The sequence below is a fragment of the Atractosteus spatula genome, chromosome 12 (genome assembly GCF_055471065.1).
Source record: "Atractosteus spatula isolate fAtrSpa1 chromosome 12, fAtrSpa1.hap1, whole genome shotgun sequence".
Classification (NCBI taxonomy): domain Eukaryota; kingdom Metazoa; phylum Chordata; class Actinopteri; order Semionotiformes; family Lepisosteidae; genus Atractosteus; species Atractosteus spatula.
In genome coordinates this window covers 117,501-144,761 of record NC_142717.1, presented here as the reverse complement: position 1 = coordinate 144,761, position 27,261 = coordinate 117,501, and the positions used below count along the sequence as shown (strand labels likewise).

Below are 27,261 nucleotides of genomic sequence, written 5' to 3'. Positions count from 1 at the left end.
ATGGCTGAAACCAGTCATATTCTTGAAGCTGAAACTGTTTGCTGTTAGGACGTGGCAGGATGGTTTCCTGAGTTCAATGAACAGCTAATGCCAGACAGGCTAGATGGGCTGGAGAGACCTCCTCTCATTTGCAACCTTTCTACTGACGAGTAACTTTGGTGTAAATCCTGGAGAATAACTATCATACTGTTCCCTGAAAGTATTGGAAGTAAAATGGTCAACATTGTTCATTTTGCTTAACAAGCAAAGAAATTAGTATTGGCAGTCATGAAATTAATATGAATATGGTAAGTACAATATAAAACACTTTTGGGTATTTCCATGCATTCATTTGATTATATCAGAACAAAAACTGTGTTAGGTGTGCTCAATAGGTTACTTTATAACTTCATGCTGTTCTTGCTGCAAGGGGATATGTAACCAAATATTCTCTTTTAAATCTTGAAATTGACTTAAAATGAGGGTATTTTAATATTTATGGTCACTTGAAATGACTGGATTGAATACAAGGTATGCCTGTTTTCTAAAATGAAGTGCATGAAATAAAAATAAAACTAATTAACAGTCCGATTAACCTAATGATTGCAAAATCAAATTGCTTGATTGTAAAACAAAAATAATACTTACCCAGGAACTCCACCAGCCTCCATATGATTGGCAAGTGTCACATCATGTGACCAAACATCATACTGCCACTTCTGGAGCCCAATCACACCACACAGAACATTCCCAGAATGCACTCCGACCCGCATATTTATGTCAACTCCAGTGGCATCTCTCACTTTCCTTATTAAAGAAAAATAAGAAGTGCAACAGGTGCATTTTTAGGTGTTAAGATTTTTTAAAGCTACTAAATGCTGTAGCATCACATAAAATAAACTTCAGTAAACACAGTGATCACACTTTAGAATGCAATTATAATTTTGTGCTGCTTGTTTGTAAAATACATTTAATTTAAAATGACATATTAAATGTAGTCTTTATTCTCAAGTTTAAGAATGATCATATCACTTCAATGAAAAAAAGAAGCAGCAAAAAGTCTAAAATTGCCGGTTGCCAGTTATTCCTTAATACATCTAGCATGACTAAAAAAACACCTTATTATCAGAGCATCCAGGCATACAATTGACATTATAATCTAAAAAAATCTCTTTGAGAAGTGAATGAATAGCATTTAAGGTACTTAAACACAAGGTAGGGAAATCTTTAATTTTTGTTAGCATGCCATTACATCATCAATATATGTCATCAATATATGTAGTTTTTGTGGTTTAAAGTTTGACAAATTGGTTAGATTTCTTATTTCCTAAGATATTATATTTCTACAGAAGAGAATTCTTTGGTAATAGCTGCTGTACTTTTTCCTAAAATTTAACTTTCGTGAACATTTCTCAAAATATCTGCTCGGCCAGCTGTGACTGGCTTTCAAAGTGCTAAAACATATTGAGAAGTCTAGTGCTTATCTGAAAATCAGATAACCCATTTCTGCCCATTTCTGAAAAAAAAAAGATTAAGGACAGATCTTATTTAAGGTAAAAATTTTACAAAGATCAGTAAGAATATTTATCTTAAATTGCTGATTGATAGCATTAACATCTCAAGTGCTTTTGACAAATTATTTTTAATAAAGCACAAATGCACTTACACACAACTAAAACAGGAACAAAGACTACTTCAGTGTTTTCAATGTCATGAATGCAGTTTAAGTGGAAGAGGTTCACAGTTTAACAATTCATGTAGAGATTTATTATTCAATTGTGCTCCATCAAAAAGCTTTAAAAGCTGTCAGTCTTACAATATATACATTAAGTGAATATTGTATTATTCTCTTGCCCATTAAAAGACTTGTAAGCCTATTCTTCAGAAGCATTGTACATCATGATATTATTTTGAGAATATGCTGCTTTTATGATTCAGAGACAGGTGTGAGTCAGTTTTTTACATCTGTCTATCAGTTTACATGAAAACAAGTGAAACATTCTAAAAGGCCATTCATAAAGAATAAAATGCACTTTTTAAAAACTGACAACAAAACACTACATGCTGATCTTTAAAGAAGGGTATTTTGCAAGATAAATCATGTTATTTTAAAGTTTTAGGTTGGCTTTTTTGCTGTCATTTTCAGAAGACGCAAATTGAAAATGGATTTTAATTGACAGTCATTTTCCCCCTTCTGCCTCATTTTAATATTTGGTAATTCTTTCACTCATATAAGCAAAAGCACTGACTCCAACTGCTAAACCAGGTACTTTGTTTCACACATCATATCAAAACAAAATAAGCAGGATATTACTCCTAAACAATAGGACAAATTCAGTGCTTAAAGACAACATGGAGTTCTTCAGGCATCCTGAAGGACATCATGCCTTTCAATGTCTTCTTAGTCAAGAATCAGACTTTTACATACCAAGGAGAATTTTACCCATTTATATCAGCTAACATCAATACTGGATACTTGTAGTTATATTTAATGAGCTGAACTCCCAGAAGAGCCTATTACCGAATATGCTTCTAGGAAGCCTTGAAAAGGATACATTTATTGTGGGAATTTCTTGCTAAAATGAAATAATGAAGACACAGCAGTTACTGTGTGACATAGAACACTTCTTCCTACATTGGCAAGTATTAATCTGGTCCAAATCTGTTTAAAAATGGTACAAAAAAGTGGATCTACAGTATTCACATCTGGAATATTTTTATATTTTAAATGCTTACAGTATATTAGCTAATGTCAAATTTAAGTTGACTATCCTAAATCCACAAGAAGTAATTTGCTAAAAGGCTTCATGGGTTACTTTTTCAGCATTCTCTCCACTTTGTGGATAATCAATTGACAGGTTATAACTTTCAAGGGAAATCTGTAGACAGCTACTCATTTAGACCTTCTGTTATGATAACAAATTACATGAGCCACCTACAAGAATCTAAAAAACAAAACAAAACAGCTTCTGTATTACTCTTAGCACGTGGTCCTGGAATGGATTTTAGTCTCCCAAGGTTCTAAAGAGCTTGATTTCCGACTCTTCCTTATGAATATTAAATGTGTAAAGCATTAAATATTGTACAACAATTAATCACACAGGTAGCACAATGGCACAGTGGTTGGCAGTACTTGGGCCCTGGGTTCAATTCTGGACCTGTTTGTGTGGGATTCTTCTCATAGTCCAAAGACATACTGGTAGGTTTATTGGCTTTCGAGAAAACTGTGACTGTGTGGTTGTTTTCTCCAGCCTGCTAAGGACTGACATCCAATCCTGTGTGTATCCTGCCTTGCACCTGTTGCTTGCAAGGATAGCCTCTAGCTCCCCTATGACCCTAAATTGGAAGAAGTGCTTAAAAATGGATGGATGCATTAAGTTTTATGCATTAAACATATTAATATTAAAAAAATATTGTTGAATCACTAGCTGAAAACAAAATTCATTCACTACATTAGGAACGAGAATGATCATGTGTCAAAGAGGCTGCTCTGAGTTATCATTTTATTATCACACATCTGATAGCTATTAATTTTATTTATTATCTTGTTGTTTTATATTATTGCTGTGACATGGGCACCAGGAGTGTAGTTTATAAGACTTCAGTCTGTCTTCTAATGTGAAATTGCTGGCCTTGTACAGCACATTGTAAATGGAACATGACAGTTCGTGTTAGATATCTGATGATGACAAGACAATTTCAGCTAAACAGACAAACCCTCATAAATCTGTCATGAGAAGGGTTATTTAAGCATCCAAAACACCAGAAATTATTCAGTGCCTATGTACTGCATTTTATACAAAATATAATTTCTGATAAACATTGGGTAAGGTGCTAGGAGGCACATTGTTTTATTTAAACTCACTTCAGTTCTGACATCTTTTGCACAATGTTTCATTTTGTAAGACAACATTGTTGTGTTCTGCTACTTCTGCCTTAAATTGTTACTCAGTGTGATTTATGTTTTTTTCGCCAAGTCACTTTTATCACTGCTTTTCCATAACCTAATTTCAAAGATGAGTGGAAAAAAGTGATTTTCTGTGTATGTTTATCAAAGACATATGCTAGTAATTTTCATCTCTTTGTTTATCAAAACAAAATCAGACAAAACAATTTGTCAAAGCATATAAACGATTTGCCCTGGAAATGTATACATCTATTTTATGCATAAAGGAAGTTTTGCCTAGTATATTTGCACATCTTAAATGAAATTTACAAAACCAGAAAAAATGGATTGGTTTACTCACTTTATGGCTTCACACATGTCCAGACCCATTTTCACACAATTTTTAGCATGGTTTGGCAGTGATTCAGGTAGGCCAGAAACACAGTAATAGCAGTCTCCAAGTATTTTAATTCTCATACATTCATTCTCCTAAAATGGAAATAAGTGAAAATGATTGAGAAGAAGCATAGAGGCTAACTTCAAGTTCTAAAAAGTACAACATGTTTGCAATTTCCAGCACAGGGAAAATATAATAAAATAATGACCTGAATTGATGAGATGAGAAATTATAGTTCCTTTTGAGTCCAGCTCTCTGTGGCTTGTATTTCATTCTGAATTCTTAAAGACTATTATTGAAAACAAAGTCTTCATAACCTTTGTGAAGTGCACATTATGGTATGTTTTAAGTTAAGAACTATGGTTAGGTCTAGTATTGGGATTGTTGGTTGGAGTTGGAATCAGTGTTTTGCAGTGAAAATTTAAGTACCTCTTATATAGTATATTTTTGAAGAATGCTTTTAAAGGTAATGAAAGATATGTTATTTAGGCCTGAAGAAAGTATTATGCACAAATTATGGGTATTACATAAAGCCTTATTCAAAAAAAGAGCAACAGAAATTACTTAAAATTATGTAAATTCTTGACTGCACAAAGAATGCCCCTTTTGTTGCAAAGACTAAAACCTGGTTCTTTGCTAATAACAAATAAGGTCATTGGTGCGACATTTATTATGGCATGAAATCAAGATTTGGAAGAAAGAGATATGAATATGAATATGATATGATATGAATGAAACGATAATTGGAAAAAGTGCATTCTGATATGTTTGCATTACATCTAAGATCTAACAAACATATTAAAAATGATATTTGCAAATACATTTGTGTTTTAAATTGCAGACTGCAGGTTCTCCGAATTATACACAGTGATGCTGGGGAACATACCTTAGCAATTTGATCAAACTTTCCAAAGAGTTCATTTAGCATGTGGACAAGCTCCCCTGGTGAGCAGTCACTGGCAAGTCGTGTAAATCCCACAATATCAGCATATAGAATACTTAAAAATACAGAGAAAACGGTTGATAAATGCAGCACAAAACAATTGCCTGTTAAAAGCTGGCCGTTGTCTGGATAATTAAAAAAAAAGTCTTAATGAAGGAAAGTTGAGAGATGAGGTTGAACAGCATGAAACTAAATAGCAAATGAAAATAAGAAAAAGAGTAAAAAATACCACCAAACCAGCACAGTAGGTTTTTCTCATTGTATCTGTGACAAGCGAGGCTCTGTACCTGCTGGGATTTGATCATGGCACTAAAAGAAATGAGGGATGTTATTAATAGATCCTTAGGTGGAATATTGTAACTCTCATTAAAGTTGAGAGCTGAACCCATAGACTGGGAAATTTGCAAATGTAACACCAATACAGAAAAAGGGGGACGAAACATCAGAGAGACAAAAAACTTTAAAATCTAGTACAATATTACTTTTTGAATCACCCTAGTATTTCAAGGTTTGTGTTTGTCTCTAAATAGTTTTTTATTACAGTTCAATACTAACGGGCATTCATGGATCCAGATGAAGGATCCAGCTACTGCCAAACATTTCTTTAATAGGGTGGTGTACTTCTCAAATATCATCATTAAAGAAAATAAAAAATATATTTTTGCAAATATTTTTAAGTCATTGCCTTAATGTCCTGTAGTCAGTTATGTTTAAGTTAAAGGACAACTGAAGATTGTTTAAATTATTAGATTTGTAGGTCATTTTCCTTTGTTGAGGTTTTAGTTCTGTTTTTGGAAAACACTATCACTAACAACTACTGTACATCAATGAAGTGAACAATACTCTAAGCAAAAACATAACTCATTTGGATGACTGTTTTCATTTCTTATTATGTTAATTATACACAAAGACAACAGATAAAGACGGTTAATTAGATGAGCTTTTGTACTGAGGTGATAAAAGAAGAAAGAGGTGATGACTGTTTGAAAAAGAATAAGAGGAACAATCACCTTTCTAATAGAGAAAATGAACAGGAAATTAAGATCTTATTTCCTTAATTTAAATGCCTCCACCTCCTTCAATAAACCTGATTATTCTTGTATATTTTTCCGGTCAATATTTAGTCCAATATAGAGGTGTGTTGTGCTGTAGCCTAAGTGAGGAAGCATGGACTCCAATGTTGTGATAAATACTTGATGCAGATAAAAACAATATACTTTGACCATAAAAAGCTGTTTTCAAGGTTAGATATTATGCGAATGAGTTGAAGGTGATATACACATCTCTCAAATATGCATAAAGAGCTTCTTCTTTAAGTAAAGATAAAAAATGTGTAAGGTGTTATGAACTAATGGTAGCAATTAGAATGTGATCCTATAATTTTGGTAATTATATCTTTGTCTAAAGTCAGTTTTATAATTTAACAGCAAGATATTATGACTGATTGAAAAAGAAAATCTAGATCACTTTAGCTCTTGCTAAATTCACTGACAGTATTCTATTTGGTCTTAAACAGCTAAATAAATATTTTTTTTCCCTAAATAAAAATATACATGTACACAAAAATATACCATACAAAGGAAATGTCTCACATAACCAAAAGGACAAAGATTCAATCCATTCATGTTTACTGGTGAAGTGTATGGCTACCACCAGTTACCTTCTATTCAGCAATCACCAGCTGAAATAAGTAGCTGCATTACATTTACACGTTCACCTAGCTATCCAAGCTTACTGCATTCCCAATAATGATTTGCAATGTGCATATTCAGCACATCACTGACTAACAGATAAGTACATTACTACAGTATATACATGGACATCTTGTGTCACCAGTCTGATGGCCATCTCTGATGGCCATTACTGAGATGAGAGACTTACAATCCAATAATTTATCAAAAAATGAATAAATGAATTCAAACAAACAAAGATGTAAAGGAACTATTGTGCTTATGTGTGCCTTGAAGAGAAACAAAAAAACTTCAGAAGATTAATTTATTATTAAAGATTAAAAAGAAGATAAAAAATACCTGACATTGGTGTGCCGTTGAACATACAAATTATGGAAGTTGTTTGTGTTTTCCACCTGACCAGAATTCGGTCCCTTTAATCTCTGTATAATTTCTGCTTTCATTACCCTGGCAATATGAGCAGGAAGCAAAGACAGTAACAGACGTTCCTATGAGAGAAACAGGGAACACAAAAAGGCAAAAGAATTGATACATACAGAAACATAACAAATCTCTGGCTTTCAAAAAAATATCATTAGCTTTCCCTTAAGAGACATGCACAACTACTAAGTATAAATATCCAAGCACAGGAATAATGCAACAGCACCTGATTAAAAAGCCTGTTATGTACTAAAGGCATTTTACACATTCAGCCAATATAAACAAATAGGTGTTTAAAGAAGCTCTGGAATACAAATGTACTGTAACATACTAAGATACTGTCACATGAACATAAAGACAAGTAACAAGTGGACAAAAAACTTCACTCTTTATTTTTCCATCTGGCAGCAATGGAGACTTAACTATTGATTTTTATTTTGTTAAAATATTTTTTAAACAATTTTGTAGAGTATTGGGATCTTATGTAGTGCAGCATAAAATTAAAGTGTTTGTCACCTGACTGTGTTGTGGTTGCATCAAAGCTGGTTAAAAAGAAACTTTCTTAGAAGAATGGAGGGAATAATTGCTTTCCAACCTGAAGTGATCTGTATGTAATGATTACTCTGCACATCAAGTGACTAAAAAAAGAAATGATTGCAATGAGTGAAAAATAGGTTGATATTTCTTCAATTAAATTTTAAAATTTATACTGTATGTGCATGAGTAAAATGAAAATTAATAAATGTACAGAACACACAAGCATAATGCTTGGAGATACTGATACTGTACTAACAAATTAGTTGTCATTATGATAAAGATATCCAGTGTAAACATTAAAAAAAGTAGTGAGAGAGAGTAAATATATTAGTGGAATGCTATGAAAATGCTTTTCCATCCATATACAGTATTACCACACATAATTCTGAAGCAAAACTTTATATAGAGAAGACTTCAAATACAGTACTTGTAAATTTTATATGGAAGTTAATTTTTTTTCTTATACAGAATGTGCAATAATTCAGAATTATTCAGAATGTGCACTGAATAATGCTGTTCACAATCGCGGTACACACACCTCACTGCAACATACTTCACCACAGTATTTTAAAAATATTCTGTTGTCAGACTGGTGGTGTAGTGAATGCTTAATGTGGTGTCACAGAAAATGCCTGGTTTTGAATCCTGGTCAATGTTGAACCCCTTGAGACAATATTTTTCCAATTATAGAATTTAGGTTATATACTGTTTGAACTTTTATTAATATTAAACTGTATTACAGTATGTTAATTATTAAATTAATTAAAAAAGAAAGTAGGGCTATTTTACAAAAACAAAATTACTCAGTTGGATATACAAAATATGGTTTAATATTATACCATAGCTAGTTGTGAACGTGATGTACTTCTTTCAGGTTTACCTCCGTATTGAAATAACCCATACTTCGTCCTAAATGTAAATTTCAACAATGAATAATCAGACAACAATTTAACTAAATTTTGATTATGAAAATGTTTTATATGAAACATACTGTACTTTACTTTAGTGGATTTAAAACCACATGATATATACAGTATACTTATATACTGTAGTATACTGATTATTGATCATTTGTGTGTACACAATTGTTTCGGCATAACAGTGGACATGACATCATGCGATTCGCGTGTAAGGAAAAAAAAATCATTAACAAGGTTATGGAAAAATTCAAAAGCAAAAATAAGCAAAATCTCACATTGCATGCTAAGAACTAGTGTGCACATTATTTAGGTCTGTTATCTTTATCTGTTAGGTTTAACCTATCATCACTTGTTTTTTACTTATTTAATGGTGAACTGATAAGTCTCTTTTAAGTAAGGCTTAAGAGAGCAACAAAATATTACTTCTTTTAAAATCGCTTTGTTATTAATTGTAATTAATGACTATCAAGACATTTTTTTTGCTTGGTTTTGAATTTTTTACTTCCAGTCTCCCTGAGACATCACACAATATCATCATCAGATAATTCAATAATTTTAATCTGGCTTTGTAAGTAATGAGCAAATATAATAGTAAATGCATATACTGGAAAATTGCTATTTAAAATACAGAAGATATACATGAAACATCCCCAGGTGGTTAATTTGTATTTTAACAGCAGTGAATATTCTTTTAGGACATAATATCATTCATATTCAACTAAGTTGGATTTCCAGAACAATATAGTTCACTTTCTTTTCTTTTATTGTAATAATAAAAAAGAGCAGAATCAGTATCTGTTAATCAGAAATGATATTTTTACTTTTAATCCAGGGTACATGATTGTAAAGTACTGTATAAATCAAGAACAAAATGCAAAAATACATCTCAAACATTTTTTAAAAAGTGTCTAAAAATATTTTTCCAAAGACATATTTATATCCAGCTTATGGTAGTAAATCAATTACATCTGAAATGTATGTATATCATTGAGGCTATCAATTCCAGAGAATTTAAAATGAAACTGAAGAGACAGCATCGCAATAGAGGGAATGCTGTTCTGTAACAAGCTGATAACAATGAGCCCCAGAGCAGGATTATCAAAAAGCACATAAGACAAGAGTGCTGTTAACCAGATATCATAGGAAACAGTGTCTTTAGTTCTTGTAGCCTTGAACTGAAATGTTTTATCAGTATTAGACCATATTAAGTGATCAATGTAGCAGACATCAATTTAGGTAAGAAAGGTGCTGCAGAGCATAAAAGAAAACTTAAATACCCAAAATATCGAAAAAGGTTCATATTTACCAATTCAATGGTTTTGTGATGCAATGGTGCAGTATATAAAGTAGAGTACAATAAACTATTAAGAATCAGTGTCAGTGAAGTAAGAACACTAGTTTTACTTAGCACAATTAAGGAGGTAATAAAAATTAGGTGAATGAATAATTAGGTTACAAGTAAGCAAGACTTAAGTTCAGACAGTCCTGTCCTATATAATGGTCAGAAGATTTGTTAGTTTGGTCTTGACCAATATTCGATTTCTCAGAAAAAGAGTACTTCTACGGGAGAGAAACCAGGAAGAAACCATTAATTCCTAAAAAAAAAGAACATGGGTGATGAAAACTAAACAGAAGTCTCTCTTCCCGACTGTCCAACACGTGGTGGGCTTGTCACGGTTTGGGTCTGATTTTATTGCCTCAGGACCTGGGTGTTTTGCCATCATTGACAAAACGAATTCATCGTTGTATCTGCAAATTCTGGTGGAAAGTGTGGTGCCATCCTTTTTGTCACTTAACTTGAAGTTGAATCATGCAACAAGAAAAACATATCTTATGTCTTTGTGGTGCATGTTTGAGAGCGCTATTCCTGCTCTTCATACTGCAATTTAGCATAGCCAAACCACATATCATATTACTGGGAGGAAACCTGATTACCTGGATAGCACCCAAAAAAATGTGGGAAAAGCCCAGAACCTAGAGCTGTGAGGCAACAGCACTAATTGTCATACCCGTCTGTTTTTCCATGACATAAATACACAAACTTCAATTTGTACTGAAATAAGAATGTAATCAAACATTATATAATTAATAAAGTAGCTAGTGTAGTTGATCTATAAACACAACCAGGCTAAATTTACCTAAATTCCTTTCCTAAATTTCCTGTCTCTAGCTGAAAGCCACCTTCAGCTATTGTGAATCAATATCAGCCCTGTCACCCTATGTTTTTATGCTGATTTTATTTTCTTCATGCAGTACGTCTGCTGTTACTGTTAGGTAAATCAGCTATATACTTAAATGAAAAGAAATCAATGATTGTAATCAATGTGGTTAGGAAACAGGAGCTGTTAATTAATTACTCTTTTATATCTGTCACCTCTGGCAATATTTATTTGGTTTAATGACATGTTGGCTACAGGTTATCTCGAAATTTATATGAAAATGTGACAATTTGGGCACATTTTAAATTACTTTGTTCTGGAGAGAACTTTAAGTAGTGCCTTTTAACAAATTATTAACCAAGAATTGGCAAAGTGTTTAGCATTGCTGCCTCGCAGTGCTGGGGCCCTCGGTTCAATTCCTGGGGTGCTATCTGCATGACGTTTGTATGTTCTCTCTGTGTTTGCATAGTTTTCCTCCTGGTTCTCTAGTTTCCACTCACCATCAAGAGACATAGTCATAGGTTAACTGGCTTCTGGGTAAATTGGCCCTGGTGTGAGTATGTGCATGTTTGGATCTGTACAGGTATGTGCCTTGCAATGGTGTATCCTGCCTTGCACTTGTTGCTTACTGGGATAGACTCCAGCATCTGTGACCCTGTATTAGGAAATATAGATAATAGATGGATCGATGGAATTTCATATTTAAGAATTTAAAGACATTCTAGTTCATATCAAATCACTCTGCAAGATGACCAGACTTAACATGGATGCTTCATAAAATAATAAAATATTACATTCTTTTCTATATAGTATGCTGGGTAATGCTACAGTAAATGGTTATTTATATTGTTCATTTAAATTAACATGCATCTTGACTCTTTGAACTCATTTAGTGTTCAGTAGTTGATTCTTTTCAAATCCTATCAGACGTTTCTTTAAAGAAACAATGGAACTGACTTCAACATTTAATGCCATGACCCTTTGTAGAAAGAAGTGCAGCACAGTCTGTGTGTTTCATAGCTTCCTTTAAAAATGTTGTCTCATATCTTAATGCAGTAGAGACATGCAAAATCACGAAAAAAATAACATTTAAAATTGTCAGCATACAAAGCAAATGTTGGTACTTTATTATCATGCACAGCAAGTAAATCATACTGATGAGCTGTTTACTATTCCTGCCACCGATCACAGTGAGGGAACGTGCAAGTTAGTGCAACTCTTCTTCACATTATCAAGGGCAATGACTTAACCTATTACTGTCCGAGACCCTTTTAGCCAGTGTCCGCCTGGAATTTCCTGCCCTAATACATTTAGTTATATCTCTGCAGCAGAACATAGCAGGACCCTGGTTCAGGTCTTAACCTCTTAACCTCTTTATCCACTTAGACTTGAGGGAATGCATGTAATTTCCAAATTTGCATTTGGATTAGTTGGTCCTTAATATTATCCCAACCAGACACTTGATGAAATGATACTGATTTGGAACTGATCTTCTGAAGATGTCTGACCCTAATTTTTATAAATTGACGTGTCAGTGGAGATACAATTAAATCTGTAAATTAAGTGTCCATTATTTTTTTTTATAAAATGAAATTAACACAGTTATAATGTACTAAAATTTAGCTGAAATTTCACAGAACACCATTTACCAAAGACACAGCAGCATTACATTTTTCAATTTAAAGATTGAAAAAATATTTAAAGAAAACTTACTGAATCTAACAAAAATGAAAATCTCCCATTCTGTGAAATCCAATACATAATCCTATGTCCATACACTACCACTGTCGACCTATTGAAGCTGCATATTCATGTCTTTTTCTGCATTCCTTATATTCTGCAAAGTCAGGTACAGCACACTCTTTAACAGCACATTCCCTATGGTTTGTGTTTACACAAACAGTATGAGAAGGAGCCATATCATATTGACTACCTAAAACACATTCCACAGTTACTCACTAAGGAGAGAAAAGGAGAGTAAAACTGTTTGTTATTTGTAACTTGTAACTTGCTCTGAACTTTAGGATCTTCAAAATGGATGTGAACCCAGTTCTCTAATACTCCTAACTCTTAAATAGGCCATCCCTCACTCTTTATAATTAAAACAATTAAAAATGTTAAACCTGCTCAACTAAATATGATATAAAATTCTATTTGAATGATCTTTTTGTAGTAGATAATGTAAAGTGCCTGATGTAAAGAGGGGTGATATTCCAAAAGCAATGTACTGTATGTAGTAAGTGGGTTCTGTTTAGCTCCCAAAGGTGTATGACTTTCTTCCTTATTTAAATAGACTTTGGAAACTAACAGGAGGTCAGCATTCACTAATTTCAAGGTACGCACAGAGACATTTAACATCAATAGACATTACAATATTACAGTTTCACTATATTAAAGCATCCCCAGATATCACCAAAAGGGGATTAATCTAAATTGCACCTAGAGCCTCACAGTACATTCACCATTTTGGAATTTGTTTTTAAATAGATTTATGATTGGATTTTGCTTAGGTGATTTGACAGAACAGTGTTATCTCCAGTCTATCAGAAACAATATTTTTTGCACATTCTGTATTCTGCAATGTTATAGTGTCTAAGCACTGGTATCGTTTTATTATTTCAGTTGATCATAAAGGCAGGATCTGTACCATCTTTACATAAAACTATGATCAAGACATGTCCTGCACAATTAGTACTTGCTTTGCATTTAAAAAGACAGTCCTTCACAAGAGCTCTTCAACCCTCTATTCCCCTGAGAAAGGTGGACAGACAAATTCCTAACAAACTCCCTACATTTTCCAGTGCTCTTCCTTGCCAATCTAAACAGATTTCCTCTCATTCCTTGGAATCCTGGTAGACTCCACTGGGATCATCATTCCATGTCCAGTGTTCCCTTTCCCAGGAAGAAACCTGTCCCATTCCTACTCTGGGACCCCAGCACCCTACGCCTGGACAGCCTTCTCTGTACTTCATGTTCCAACTCCATGGCTGCAGTTCTTCCACTGCTCTAAGTTTAAAGTTGTCGAACAATACATGTTTCAATCTTTGCTATCAAAGAAATATTGTTTGTTTGTGGTATGTACTGTATAAAGCTGTGATTAAACTATCATAGCAAGAAAGGGGTGACATTACATAGGTATAAGAAATAAACTAATTTACATAGTGAACATTTCAAGAATGTTATCAATTTTAACCGCAAGAAATTTACATCTGTAGTGGGCACAATCACATGACATCAACAGAGTTGAACCAGAGACCTACTATGAAAGTGAAATACCATTTGAATAATACATTTGTGATTTTGCATATTTGCAGTTTGAAACCTTTTGCATCAGATTTCATATTGTAGAGACCAGCATCCTCTTGTAGAGCCTGGAGAAAGATATACTGTACCTTTTCACTCCTCTTTGAGGACAAGACACTACATGTCATCCCTGCTCATCTTACAGAGAATATATTCTTATTGAAACTACTGCATAAGTTCAGGGAGGAGTCAGTAAATAATATTTTGAATGACTGAACACAATTTATAAACCATTGCTGGCATAACTTCAAATTTGTAATTACAGTAATCGAGAAATCCATTCGAATATGAAATTAATATACTGCATATACTCTGTAAGTTGCCAAAGTGAATTAAGAATGAACTGTGAACATTTAAATAAGTAATTATTTTTCAGCAGTAAAAAAATAACCTTGCTTTTGCCTTGAAAATTTGTCCATGTAAGTAACAATTTTCACAGGTTTTCAGTTGTGTGATGAAAACCAAAAGAGACATTCTATATTTAGTGGATGATACAGTACCTCATTTTCTTTCACATTTTGGTGATGTTTGTTCAAGAATCAGCTGCTATTGCTGAGAATAAAGTAAGTTAAATTATTCAGAGCCATGACTCATATCCTTAGAGAAATCAGTTCACCTTCTTAAGTTTTGCATTCATCTTCAAAGACCTCCATACATATTGAAGCCTTATTTCCCCTGACTGCAACAAGTTTAAAGATATGGTGACAGTTGTCAGTTACAGTATCTGCCTGTAAATCCACAGCACGGTTTTCCCACTTGCATTTTTGACCAAGACACTTAATCTATTTAATAGTCAATGTAAGTACAGTTTTTTCCAATTACCAATTTGCATGTTGGTTAAAAAGGCAAGACATGTCATTTAATAATGTGTTATTTGTAATTTTATTTTTTTAATCTAAATTGAAGGGGAGCTCCCTGCTTGTGTGCCAATTCTAATTTCTGGTTGAATCTGTAACTTAGAAACACATTCCTTTAAAAAAAAGACTTCTCATTCAGAAACTAAAAAAAAACTGATTATAAAAGCATTGTGAATGTTATTTCAAATCAATTAAAATGTTAATTCAATTAATTTCATTACAGTATCCTCAGTTTTATACTAAGAGAATTAAACAAGTAATTTACTTGTTCATTTGGAAACTATCTGTTGTGTGAAAGAGGCTTGATATTGTTACTCAAAGTAAATCATTACTCCAGGATATTCTGTTATGCCAGTTAGGGACTTTATATTTCATTATTCGATAAAAAGGAGGCATGTGGGACAAATCGTAAATGCCTATGGTTCTTTTTTAATGAAGTAGCCATTTAATTGTTATTTCCTCATTTGCTGTGGGTATTATCTTTGCTATTCATATAAACCCCCAAGCAATCATTTTAAGAATTCTACTTTTTCAATTGTTAGAAAGATGGTTAACCTGATATTACAGTTGTTGCTGATAGAGAGATGAAATCTGAATCAGAGAAAAAGTAATATGACAAATCCACATTACTTATTAAATGATCCAAATTGAATTTTTAACATTTAAAAAGAAGGTAAGATCAGACTTCTTTCACTCTCCTTCCTATGCATATATCTGTCTCACTTTTTGGATTTCCCTTGGCACGTCTCTCTCACATCCTACTGCCACCCATCTACTCTCTTGCAGTAGCTTTCTTCAGGAAAGTGAAGGGGAATTAAGTTAGCCTCATCTTCATGGTCAGGCTGCAGTTATCTCAGGTAGGTGAGTTACACTACACAACCTCTAATATAACACATTAGATAAATATTTTTTGTCTGTGACTGTTTTCAGAATTGTGCTTTTATGCAATAAGGTTGATTGCACACAAAGTGGAACCAGTAGAAATTTTAAAAACTTAGTAACAATTGCTATTTTAATAAAATGTATGGGTTTCCTTTACATAAACAGCATTAATAATAAGTAAACCTGTTGACGTTTTTCAAATTCCAGCTTGATGGGAGATTTGATGCAGTTGCAGGTGTCCTGGTATGTCTGTTTCAGAGCCAGCTCCATTAAATGCTTGTGATAGGCGCCGGCCATATTCCCACAGATGAAGATTATGATATTGGCCAAAATCTGGAGGGAAATAAGCAGATTAAAACAAGACTTTAATACATTATGTGAAGAATATGGACATACTGTGTGTTGACAGAATGATTCACTTATTTCAGTAAACATTTGACAATATAGTGAGCTCATGTAATTGTATGTTTGGAAGTGGCATTTGCATAGTCTTACAGTGGTGCATATACAGTACCAACAAAAAGTGTATGAACCCCCAGATATATTTTAGACCTAAAATAAGATGAGATCTTTATTAAGGTCTTCATAAAAGGTGAAGATATTATTAAATGTATGACACAAAGATACAAGATACATTTGGGTTATTTACTTAAGAAAGTGACCCAACAACAAATATACTGTACATGTGTGAATAAATATGTAAATCCCTCATTTCAGTTACTAGTAGTACTGCCAGCAGCAATGACTTCAGAGAGATGTTTCCTGTAACTGTTAACACGACTCATTTGGGAATTTTGGCTCATTATTCCATAAAGACTCGCTTCAAGTTTTGAGGGTTTTGTTGCATTAACAGCTTCATTTATATCCAGACTTGAACTTGGACAGTCCAAAATGAGATTTCTTCTTCAACCATGTATGTCTAGGATTGTTGTCTAGCTGTATGACCCAAGTTTGGATCAGTTTGAGCTCACAAAATGGATGGCCCGATATTCCCATTGAGAATTTGCAGTCCCAAACCATGACACTCCCACGACTATGCTTCACAGTCAGGATGTTTTTTTTCTATTATAAGAGAGTGCTTTGTTTTCACTATGCAAGATATTTCTCATTGTGACCAAAAAGTTAAACTTTTGACGCTAACAACACTAAGCACTTAGATGTGTGTGGAGAGTGAAATTACAAGTTCATGTGGGGAGCCATTTTTCCTAAGGCAGGGCATACTATTAAAAAGACAAAGAATGTTGAGAATAAAACTTTGCTTTTAGCCATTTTCATAAACCTAGACACTTGAATATTGAAATTATCATGAAAGGCTTGCACTTTTATCATTTCTTATTCTTTAAGATCTAATGAGGGTCACTTAAAAGAAAGGAGTACTCTTTTAACAGCTCCATAATAACCCCTAAGCATTTTTAAAATAAAATAGCTTTTAACAAATAACCCCAAAAATGGGGTACAAATAGCAACATTATGAGGACAGACTTGTTATACAGCTTTTCCCTCGATTAAATCAGTAATGTAACATCTAAAAAAAACATCAATCATGCAATATATTAGAAAGCAACTTGAATACCATCTATTTTTCTTTTGAATGTTTTGTCTGCCATCTTCTATTTTATTATTTAAAGGTTTTCACAGCAGGAAGGCATAAATGCACACTTTACATATGATGTGCATACATTGGTGAACAGTTAGAATACTGTACATATACTGAAAAGCAGGTTAATATAAAATCCATATTATTTTCTAAAACTACATAATCTGACCAAATGCATTGACATGATTGTAACATTCATGTAAAATCATTTGATCAACAAAACATACTACCATTTTAGGTCTTCCAGTAACTCTAACAGGTTAGGGAGTCCTGACACATGCCCCCAAAAATAAATTCAATTGGAATCACTCCTGTGTTAAAATACAATGTTACCAGGAGTTTTCTAATTAAATCTCATTGCAGTATCATAACTGGAGCATATATTTAAATATGTCAAGTATGCTGACGTACTGTATGCAATGCAAGAGACTGGATCACTCACAATATTGAAATAAAAATATATAAATATATATTTTCACTTATTGGTATCATGAGTCCAGATATTAATTCCAGATATAAATGATATTTTGTAAGATGCTGTGAAGGGTAGTATTTTAAAGGCTTCCAAAAATCCTTATTACCAATTAATTTACTGTAATATAATATTTCAGACTTTTTAATTAATGTTTTCCTAACAACTTCTCCAAAAAAGCTTAACGGTAAATGTATTTCAGAGCCCTTACCTTTTCTTAACAGTGAGGAGAAAACACTCTAGTTTACTTTATTCTCAAATGGTCCACTACTGAAACTTAAATACCCCTAGTCCAAAGCCAGATTCTTCCCTTGTTGTGATGGCAATAACAGCTTTTAATTAACTTCTTAGAAGTCATTAATACCAAAATCACCCTAACTATTAACACTATGCTTGAGATGTAGGATGGAGATGCTGCTGTTGTGCCAATGATTATGGTATAACTTATTTTTTTACATTTTTTCTTATGTTCCCTAAAGGTGGATTTTTTCTGAGTGTTTCTGCATTTTTGTGCTGCTGTTTACTCAAAAATAAAACACCAATACACAATCTAAAATTCTGTATGGATAACTACAATATATTATATTAAACATACCATTTATTCTTTATAACAGTATAATAATGTTATTTTAGTAAAAGTATGGAGCCATCTTAATAAAATGAGGGGAAATGATTAAACACACACTGAATCAAAGCATTAAGGGTCCTTAAATTGGTTAAACAATTTTGAATTACACAAGTTTAGTTTATATATTGTATTTAAGTGGACACACTATTGGCATTTAATCAGTTTGTATTTGATTGTATAACATACTGTCATATGCTTATTGTAATAGTGCTGCATTTATCTATATGGCATTTAACTTGTACTATTGTATTATTTTTTAACTCGGCTACATAGCACTTTTGTTAACAGTGTTAGCTCTAGATGAGGTTTTCTTGCAAACACAAGTATTCCTCTTATTATAAATTAATAATGTTATCTACATTCTAAAAAAACATAATTCAGTGCTCCTCACATGATAAGTGAAAACTACATACATGTTTTAATATTAAATTATTTTAGATAAACAGTACTGATGCTTCATTTTTAATAATGCGGCTCTTTCACAAATCATGTCTTCTAAATTCACATCAAAGAAAATGAGAACATCTAGTCCTGGTAATATTCAAAATTGAGGAAAAGAGCAGAGGCAATTTTAATATTTGATAGAAGCTGTTTGTTACCTTTGAAGAGAAAAATACTGATGGAGAGGTGCATTGTCCCATGTCATAATAAAATGATTCCAGATGAAAGCATCTGATTAAATGCCATAAGAAGAAATGGCATTTATAATCTAGAGGTTTTTTTTTTTTTAGATGTATGTTGTCAGTAAGAATACTGAACATTCCATTAAGACAAAACAAATCTGTAACTCTACAAATTTTACTAGCACAGCTACGATAGCCTCTTCTTGTCTATGAAATTATAAGAGTACCGATTTTACATACAGGCTAACAGTACTACCTCACAGTTCAGAAGCCTTGGGTTTGATTATGGACTGATAGGTCTATTGGGGTTTCTTGTGGAATAGTGTGTGCTAGGCAATCAGTATGAAAGAGATTGCAAAAAAGCCAATTTTAGAATTGTGAAAGTAACTAATTTATTACAGATTGTTTAGCACTTGTTTGGCAAGTTACCTTTCCATAAAGCAGTTTTCTAAGATGTTGATATGAATTGCATAACTGATAACTTTAGTATTGTGCAGTCTACAGTTTGCAGAGCCGAGAGGCTTCGGCAAAACATTTATTCTTATTCATCGCCTGGCTGTACTGTATACTACTCATTCTTCTGAGTGGTATTATTAGAGAAATATACTGTATATATATGAATCTCAGATAATGACAAGACTCCTTTTAAAATAATTGGCTGCCCTCTTGTTAGATGAAAAGTACTGCGCTGTAGATACTGTATTTAAGACCAATGCAATTTAATTGGCCCCTTAGTTCTCAAGGATTCAGTTTCGCTCCTAAAAAATATGATTGCTATGTTAAGATACCATGTTTTTGATTCTGGAAATAATCACATAGAGAATCTAAAGACAATGTCTCCTGCAAGCCTGCAAACCCACAAGTGATTCATGCCACTTTTTTGAACATTAAATGAAACTTTGCTAAAATGTGTCCACCTCATAAAACATTGGATCTGTGCAGTATATTCTTTGTGTTTTCTACTTCAAAAGAAACTGTTGTTCTCAAACGACCATTATCAAACCCACTGGGAGGTGTTTTTTTAGTAATTAAGCAATGGAACTGTAAAAGTGATTGGAAACATTCTCATTATCTACATCCTGTGCTCTGCAATACTTCTAGCAGTAATCTATTGATTTATCTACTACAGCCTTTCCCTCGCCACAGGAAATAACGTGGAAAGAACCTACTGGTATTTTATATCTTTAATTGGCAGGGAGCAAATAAGGTTGCTCACTAGTTTATATGTTAAGAACAACTTAACGTAAAGAGTAATTAAAAATCACAGTGGCTCAGAGATTTCTGCCCTGTGTGTCTTTTTAATTAGTTGTTTGCAATATCAGTCAGATCCACATCACCATGTGATGTGGCTTTCTTAGATGCAGAAAACTAAAAACACCCTTAAAAACTATTGCTATACAGGTACCTTGAAAAATAATACTAAGGATCCCTTAGTTTAGTCTTCAACACCCTTTCCTTCTTTAGAGGGAAATGACCTTGGGTTTAACCTGCCGTAGAACTAGCCTCTGATATTGGTTCAGCTATTTCATTCACATAGTTAGGTCCTGATGTTCACATTCTGCATTAACATAAGAAAGATAAATTAAAATGCCCTAGACAGCACATTTATGATACATGCTCAAAAGGTAACAGTTTTAGGTCAAAACATTCACAAAAAAGAATTAACATGTACAATCTGCCACAATTACAATAAACATTTTATTTCATTCAAATGATGGTTTATTTTTTCCAACATTTTAACTAAAAAGAACAATCATGCACATCGATGCAATACAAATTAGCATCTTTCAATTCAAGCCATAAATTCAAGATTTTATTTGCACATTTGTCATTTACAGTTTTTTCTTTAGTTCCCTGTAACAATCTAATAAGTCAGTTATCCCTGAGAATAATTATGCAGAATTCAACTACGTCTTTTACCACCAGATTATACATGCATTCAGACCTGCTTCAATTCACCTTCTTGAAGAAAAATTGTTGGATGTTCAGTGCTGGTTTTAAGAGATAAAGCTTAACTGAATCTTAAGACAAATGGGTTGCTAAAAAAGACTTGAGAGACTCATGCTATTTAATATACAATGCAGACAGGAAAGAGATACTATAAACATTTATTGCTTAAAATTTTATTTTTATCCTTTAATAATTCTCTTTTTTTAATAATACTATATACAAATGCAAAGCTCATGAATATAATCCAAATACATCCTAGGCAGAAATACAAATTACAAAAATATTTAGTTTTTATTGCTTTATAATTATTGTATTTTAGTAGGTCTGAATGAACGTTTTTCACATTACAGTAAGGTCTCAAGGTTTGTTAAATTTATATTTTCAAATAATCCTGTGGCATTTACTGTAATAACCCCTTATTTAGCTTTTTCCATAAGATATCAGCTAAATAAGGTGGCAAGTGAAATTAAGCCTTCAAAATAAAGACCATTTAATATTTGTCAAGAAAATCTTAAAAAGGATGAGGAGTTCACTGATCACCTGGGTGTTGAAGCGTTTCCTGAGATCCTGAAGCAGCTCATCGATGAGAAGGATATAGGTTAGTACAACCCTATTTTTCAGACAAACATTTCAAAGGAGGAGAAGCAAGCACCAGGATTTGATGTGGGAAAAGTGACCCTACTTGTTTGCAGTCATACGACCTGTCACATGTTAAAAGCAGGGTTTCTATACCTGTCTGAGAACCCCAGGGCACTACAAGGCAAGAATAAGAACACTTGCCCATTAACTGGCAGTCACATAAGATGGCCTGGGTGACTGGGCAAATCATTCTGGACTGGTTTGATAAGTGTAGCGTGCTTATGTGAAGATGAGTAGGATGAGTCTCACTTGCTAGCTAGAAAGACCCAAATTTCATCCAGCACATGAGATATGAAATTTACCTTGCAGCCCTGTACTGCGAAGTTTTTTTCACATGGCAACCCAACTATACCCCAGAGTCCTTTGTTTTCAAATAATTGAACCAGTGAATGTTGAAACTTTACTTTGTCATAAAAAAATATTACAGCAGTACTGTGGTGTGAATACACCATGGTTTGCAGTAACAACAAATGGTAACAATAGTAACCAGGGGTTCCCCACCGTTACTATAGGAATGGAGGCTTTTGGACATTTTTTTCACCTGCAGTTTACTTTCCCTGGCATTCAGTCTTTTAATATGACACATTCCACAGTAAAAGAGTAAAAAAAAGACCAATGTAGCTATTATAGATGAGGTTAATAAAATACTGAAGATAGCCAAAACGATAAGTAAATACAGTACAATAATGCAGAAATTGAAATTGGAAGAATATGGAGTACAATGACAAGAGTACTCCTATGGCAATAGGAGAGCTTGAAACCCTTAAAAAGATTTCAATAAAGATTTAGGACTGCTGTATGGTGAAGTCATTAGAAAAGAAGTGCAAATGATCACTCTAATCCTAGTATAAGCACTTGATTAAAAACATATAATCATCATCAGTGATGATCACTTGATTTTTTGTGCTTGACTGAAACTTGGCACAGACCATAATTGTCTCTTGTATAACAAGATTGTCCCCCCAGCTTTACAGTTATTTATAATCTTTTCTGTTTAAGTCTCATTACTGTACCTCTGCTCTCTTCTTTGAAGTGTCTTGTTTTAAATGTCTCTGTTTACCACTCTACTATCATTGTTACTGTTTATAGACCCTCAATCCTAATTATATCTTTTTAGGTGAGTTTGTCAAACTACTTTCTTTTATATGTCTTCTTTATGTTCTGGTGTTCCTAGGGGCTTGATACTGGGCCCCTTAGTATTTAGCATTTTCCACATTTCCCAGTAAATGTTCCCACTTGGTCACCTATTCAGATGACATGGTCTAAATTATCATTTCTATGCTGCTGATTCTCAAATTGACATTTATACTAACCCAATACAGAAGTGGCTGTCTCTGCTCTGTTTAATTGCATCTATGACATAGAAAACATACAGTAGATAACTCAAACTTTCCTTCACCTAAACTGTGACTGAATCATGGTTCTTGGCACCTCCAATGAACTTTGTAAAGTCAGCGCAGTAACCTCATCTGTGGATGGCACTATATTAAATTTCAATCTAAATTGAAGAACTTGGGGGTAGTATTTGATCTGAGCTTGACATTTCATCCACATATGAAAAATATTGTAAAAACATCATTCTTTCACCTCAGACATATCACCACACTGCATCCTATGTTGTTGCTAACTGTTTCTGAAAAGCTGGTGAAACACCTTCATCTTCTCTCAGATTTATCCAAGATTTATTATTTACATGAATGTTTTTGCCAAATGTCTGAAAATAGCAATTGAAGGGTTCAGGGCATAAGTGCTCATATGATGTAAATGAAGGGAAGACAGAAAGAGGTCAGAATATCTAGGCTTGTATTTTCAATGTTTTTTCTATGTACTTTTTAAGTATTTCTCTATGTTCTAGAAAGACAAGGTGAAGTATAGTAGTACATACTGTAAATACAAAAACATTACTTCATCCATAAGAACAAAATATCAAAAACATAGGGGGGCATATAGTGTTTATGACAAGGCTTTAATTCTATTGTTTTTAGAGGTAAGGTTACAGAATAAATTAAAAGGGGACTTTTCAGATCATCAGAAATATGATTAAAAAAATCAGTTTGCCAATTTCATTTAAAACCCAAAGTTCACACTGTTATTAATGCAAGATCTCGATCATTAAAGTATTAAGATAAAGCACAACTCCAGAGGTAGAGAACACTGAGGCAAGAAAGCTAATTAAACTGCAACCTCTTCATTCACAAAACTCTTCTCACCAAAATCATTTTTTTACATGCTATTTAATCTGGTTATACAGTATGTACTGATGATTCATCTAAGAGGTATCTTAGAACATCAGGGAAGAAAACTTTCAAATATTGTTTCCTTATAATACAGTATTTCCTCATCTCCCTCATTAATGCCTTGCAACACAAAGGATTCCTTGGAGTTAATAATTATATCTAGCAACCTAAAAAATAACATCTCGACAGCCAATCCCTTTAAATAATATTAGCTCTTATTAATCTGCTTGATTATAATGTTTTTCTTAAGTAATCCCATTGTAGTCAATTTTCTTAAGTAGCACAGAACCGGGTATAGTATATGCAGGCTATTCATCCAAATACAAAATGTGGACCAATATTGATTTGGACTCTTGATGCGTTTGTGTTTTTAAGCTTGTTCCCATGTTCTATTTTTATCTTAAGGTTATAGTTCCTGCTGTAGTCCAATTTAAACAAGACTGAAGACTGAAGAGGACATTGACAACACCAACATAAATCAAGGATATGTTAAGATTACTAAATGCATTCAACAGAATGAAAAAGTTGATTTTGTTACTTTCATCCATATATTCTGCATTGAAAACAGCATTTACTGTATATGTGAAAACAAATGACCTATTACAAACATCAGTTTTTACCTTTTGTGTGAATCATGATTCATGTTGTTTTAAATGTACTTCCCAATAGTTTCAAGGTGTGCCCTCTAATTTGTTTCACTGTTGATTTTGAATAAAACTGCTACTTTAAGTTCATCAATATCTTCAAGGATCTTTCAAAATAGCTCAGAGATAAAGCTGTATAAAGGCACATATCTGCTAACTTCACCTTCAAAGATATTCAACTAGACTTTTAAAAGATGTGCCACTTTCAAGTTGTTGTACATTATGGCATTTGAAATCACGGCTAAATAAGAGTTAAGAATCAATATAGGATTGTGGATACAGTATGCTGTAGAATCCCCAGTAGATTTGGGGATGACTCAAACACAGAGCTGAATTGAGGATGACTCAGAACAAAGTGAGCTTGGAAAATAGAAAAGTGTTTAAAATTACAATAGAATTTGGATATTATAGTACACACTAATATCTTGTTTTCTGTTGTTCAGTCAGGTCATGGATGCATATATTGTACAAAATGTGGCCAAGTATTATCCAAGAAATAATCAATTTGAAGCACTGATGCGTACATCTGACCTACCACCAGAAGCTGGTAGGATTTTAATTTTACAGAGTTTTAGTAGTAAAAAACTTCAATATCAAATGGTTGAAGTACAGGATTTGTGCAAGTTACTGAACATGACGTTTTGGAAATGAAAGGAAAAAAAGTTATAAAATTGCAAATGGTAAATTTAAGAGAAATTAAAATGGAATTAGATGAAAATGAAGAAGACATGCAATTTCAAGATATGTAATTTCATAAAAATGTCAAACTGCTTCCACAGAATAAAGTAAGAAATTTGATAAAGAACAAACTTTATTCAGAATTACAAAGTTTGTAAACAAGTGTTAATAGAAATAGATAGGAGATTCAACTTTGGATGCCATGGTTCTGATTTCCATGATTCAGCAGATGGTATCAAAGACACATGTCAAGTCCATAGAGAGAGGCATGTGTTTTCACCAGAGAGATAGGGTTATCAACAAATCAGCCAAGATTTCTTGGCTACATCAGATCTCAGATTTTTTTCTGCTTTCAGTACATCCACATCTCAAAGGACAAATGAATTAAAGTCAAGATTTTTTGCAGTGTCTTGTTCTATTTTCTCCACCTTAACTAGGCAAAAATGTGTTTATCTGGTCTTTTTCCCCTTGATTTCCAAAATGACATTTGGTGATGCAGCTTGAAAAGAACAAATATACTGTAAATATTAACCATTGTGAATGGGTGTGTAAAGAATGGACAATATCTAAACTTCAAATTCTTAAAGTACCAAATTTATGTCCTTAAAATATTTTAGAAATAGTACAAATGCAATACAGTCTCAAAAAGTCCTAAACATTGTTTTTCCTATATGTACAGTATACAGCTTTGTACACAGTTAGGGGCATTGTGAAATCTCTGATTCTGAAAATAACGTATATATTATGGGGATGGCTGACCCACGTTTTACCTTAACACTTGCACATTTGAGAGTTGTCTGTCATTGCATCTTGCAGACAGAACCCCTCCAGGCTACTTGATGTACTGGAGGTCCCCTTTCAGAAAAACCTGCATAGTCCACTGTTCAGTCATGCATCCCTGAGAGCTTTTAAGTAGCTCAGTCACTCTTCAGATCAGCTCTTGCATCTTTTTTCAATTGCTGGAGGCTGAAACAGGTGGATTCCTTTCAACTGCTTCATTTCTTTGCATTACATGAAACACATACTCATCCCTTTTCTACCCAGAAACACCCTGACATGCTTAACCTGGCATAAACCTTTACGACTAGTCTTTCAACTGTAAATGTAAACTGTTATGAGGTTGTTATGGGGTGTATTCATCCCTCAATGGTTGTAGGCGAAAATGCTGCACTAAATTCCCATTAAAATCCGTGTAAAAGTTCCCGCCCTTCTAGAGTGGACTGGCTCCATGCTTTCAAGGTTCATCCCTTCCTGCCTTTTCCTTTCCCCTTCTTTCCTTCTCTTTCCCGCAGATTCACCAGTCTCTCTCAGGCCTTACCTACCTTCTCCAGTGACTACCAAGCCCACTGTAAAGTGAAGGACAATTTAGTTTTCTTGGGGAGCCTTAAACAGTCTCTTCCAGCTTATCATGCCTGACCTTTCTTGCACAAGATCAGTTTCGCTATGGTACTATACGTTTCTGATACTGTATATTGGAATCATTTGGCACCATGAATTGCTAAGTACCGAATATGTTGCAAGAAGTGGAATTTACTAACACTTTTTTTATGCAAGCTTTTATGTTTAAATATAATTATTAAGCAGGTATGTAGAGATATAAAATCTGCATGATCTCTATGGTACAAGCAATCAAACATTTATGTGTTATTAAAAGTCCAAAAGCCAGATTTTAATCACTGGGAAAATAACCCTACAGCAAATATTTTAGCACCAGTTTATCCAGCTAAACATTGGAGCATTATTTAAACTGCAAGAAGATTTTTTGATATAAATGTTTTACGTGAGACTTATCAATTAGCCCTAGAGATAGCAGGCTGCA

The 27,261-nt window shown here is 33.3% G+C and overlaps 1 protein-coding gene across 1 annotated transcript in view; it reads right to left on the bottom strand.

Annotated features, from left to right (window-relative positions):
- The window catches only part of adcy2a (adenylate cyclase 2a), a 114,510-nt gene that overhangs the window by 31,777 nt on the left and 55,472 nt on the right, over window positions 1-27,261 (bottom strand). Inside the window, exons 4-8 of the mRNA XM_088929476.1 lie at window positions 16,158-16,307; window positions 7,236-7,384; window positions 5,149-5,260; window positions 4,227-4,354; window positions 628-786 (exon numbers count right to left, since the gene is read on the bottom strand). Coding sequence (XP_088785602.1) covers window positions 628-786; window positions 4,227-4,354; window positions 5,149-5,260; window positions 7,236-7,384; window positions 16,158-16,307 — 698 coding nt within the window. The remainder of the gene's footprint in view (window positions 1-627; window positions 787-4,226; window positions 4,355-5,148; window positions 5,261-7,235; window positions 7,385-16,157; window positions 16,308-27,261) is intronic.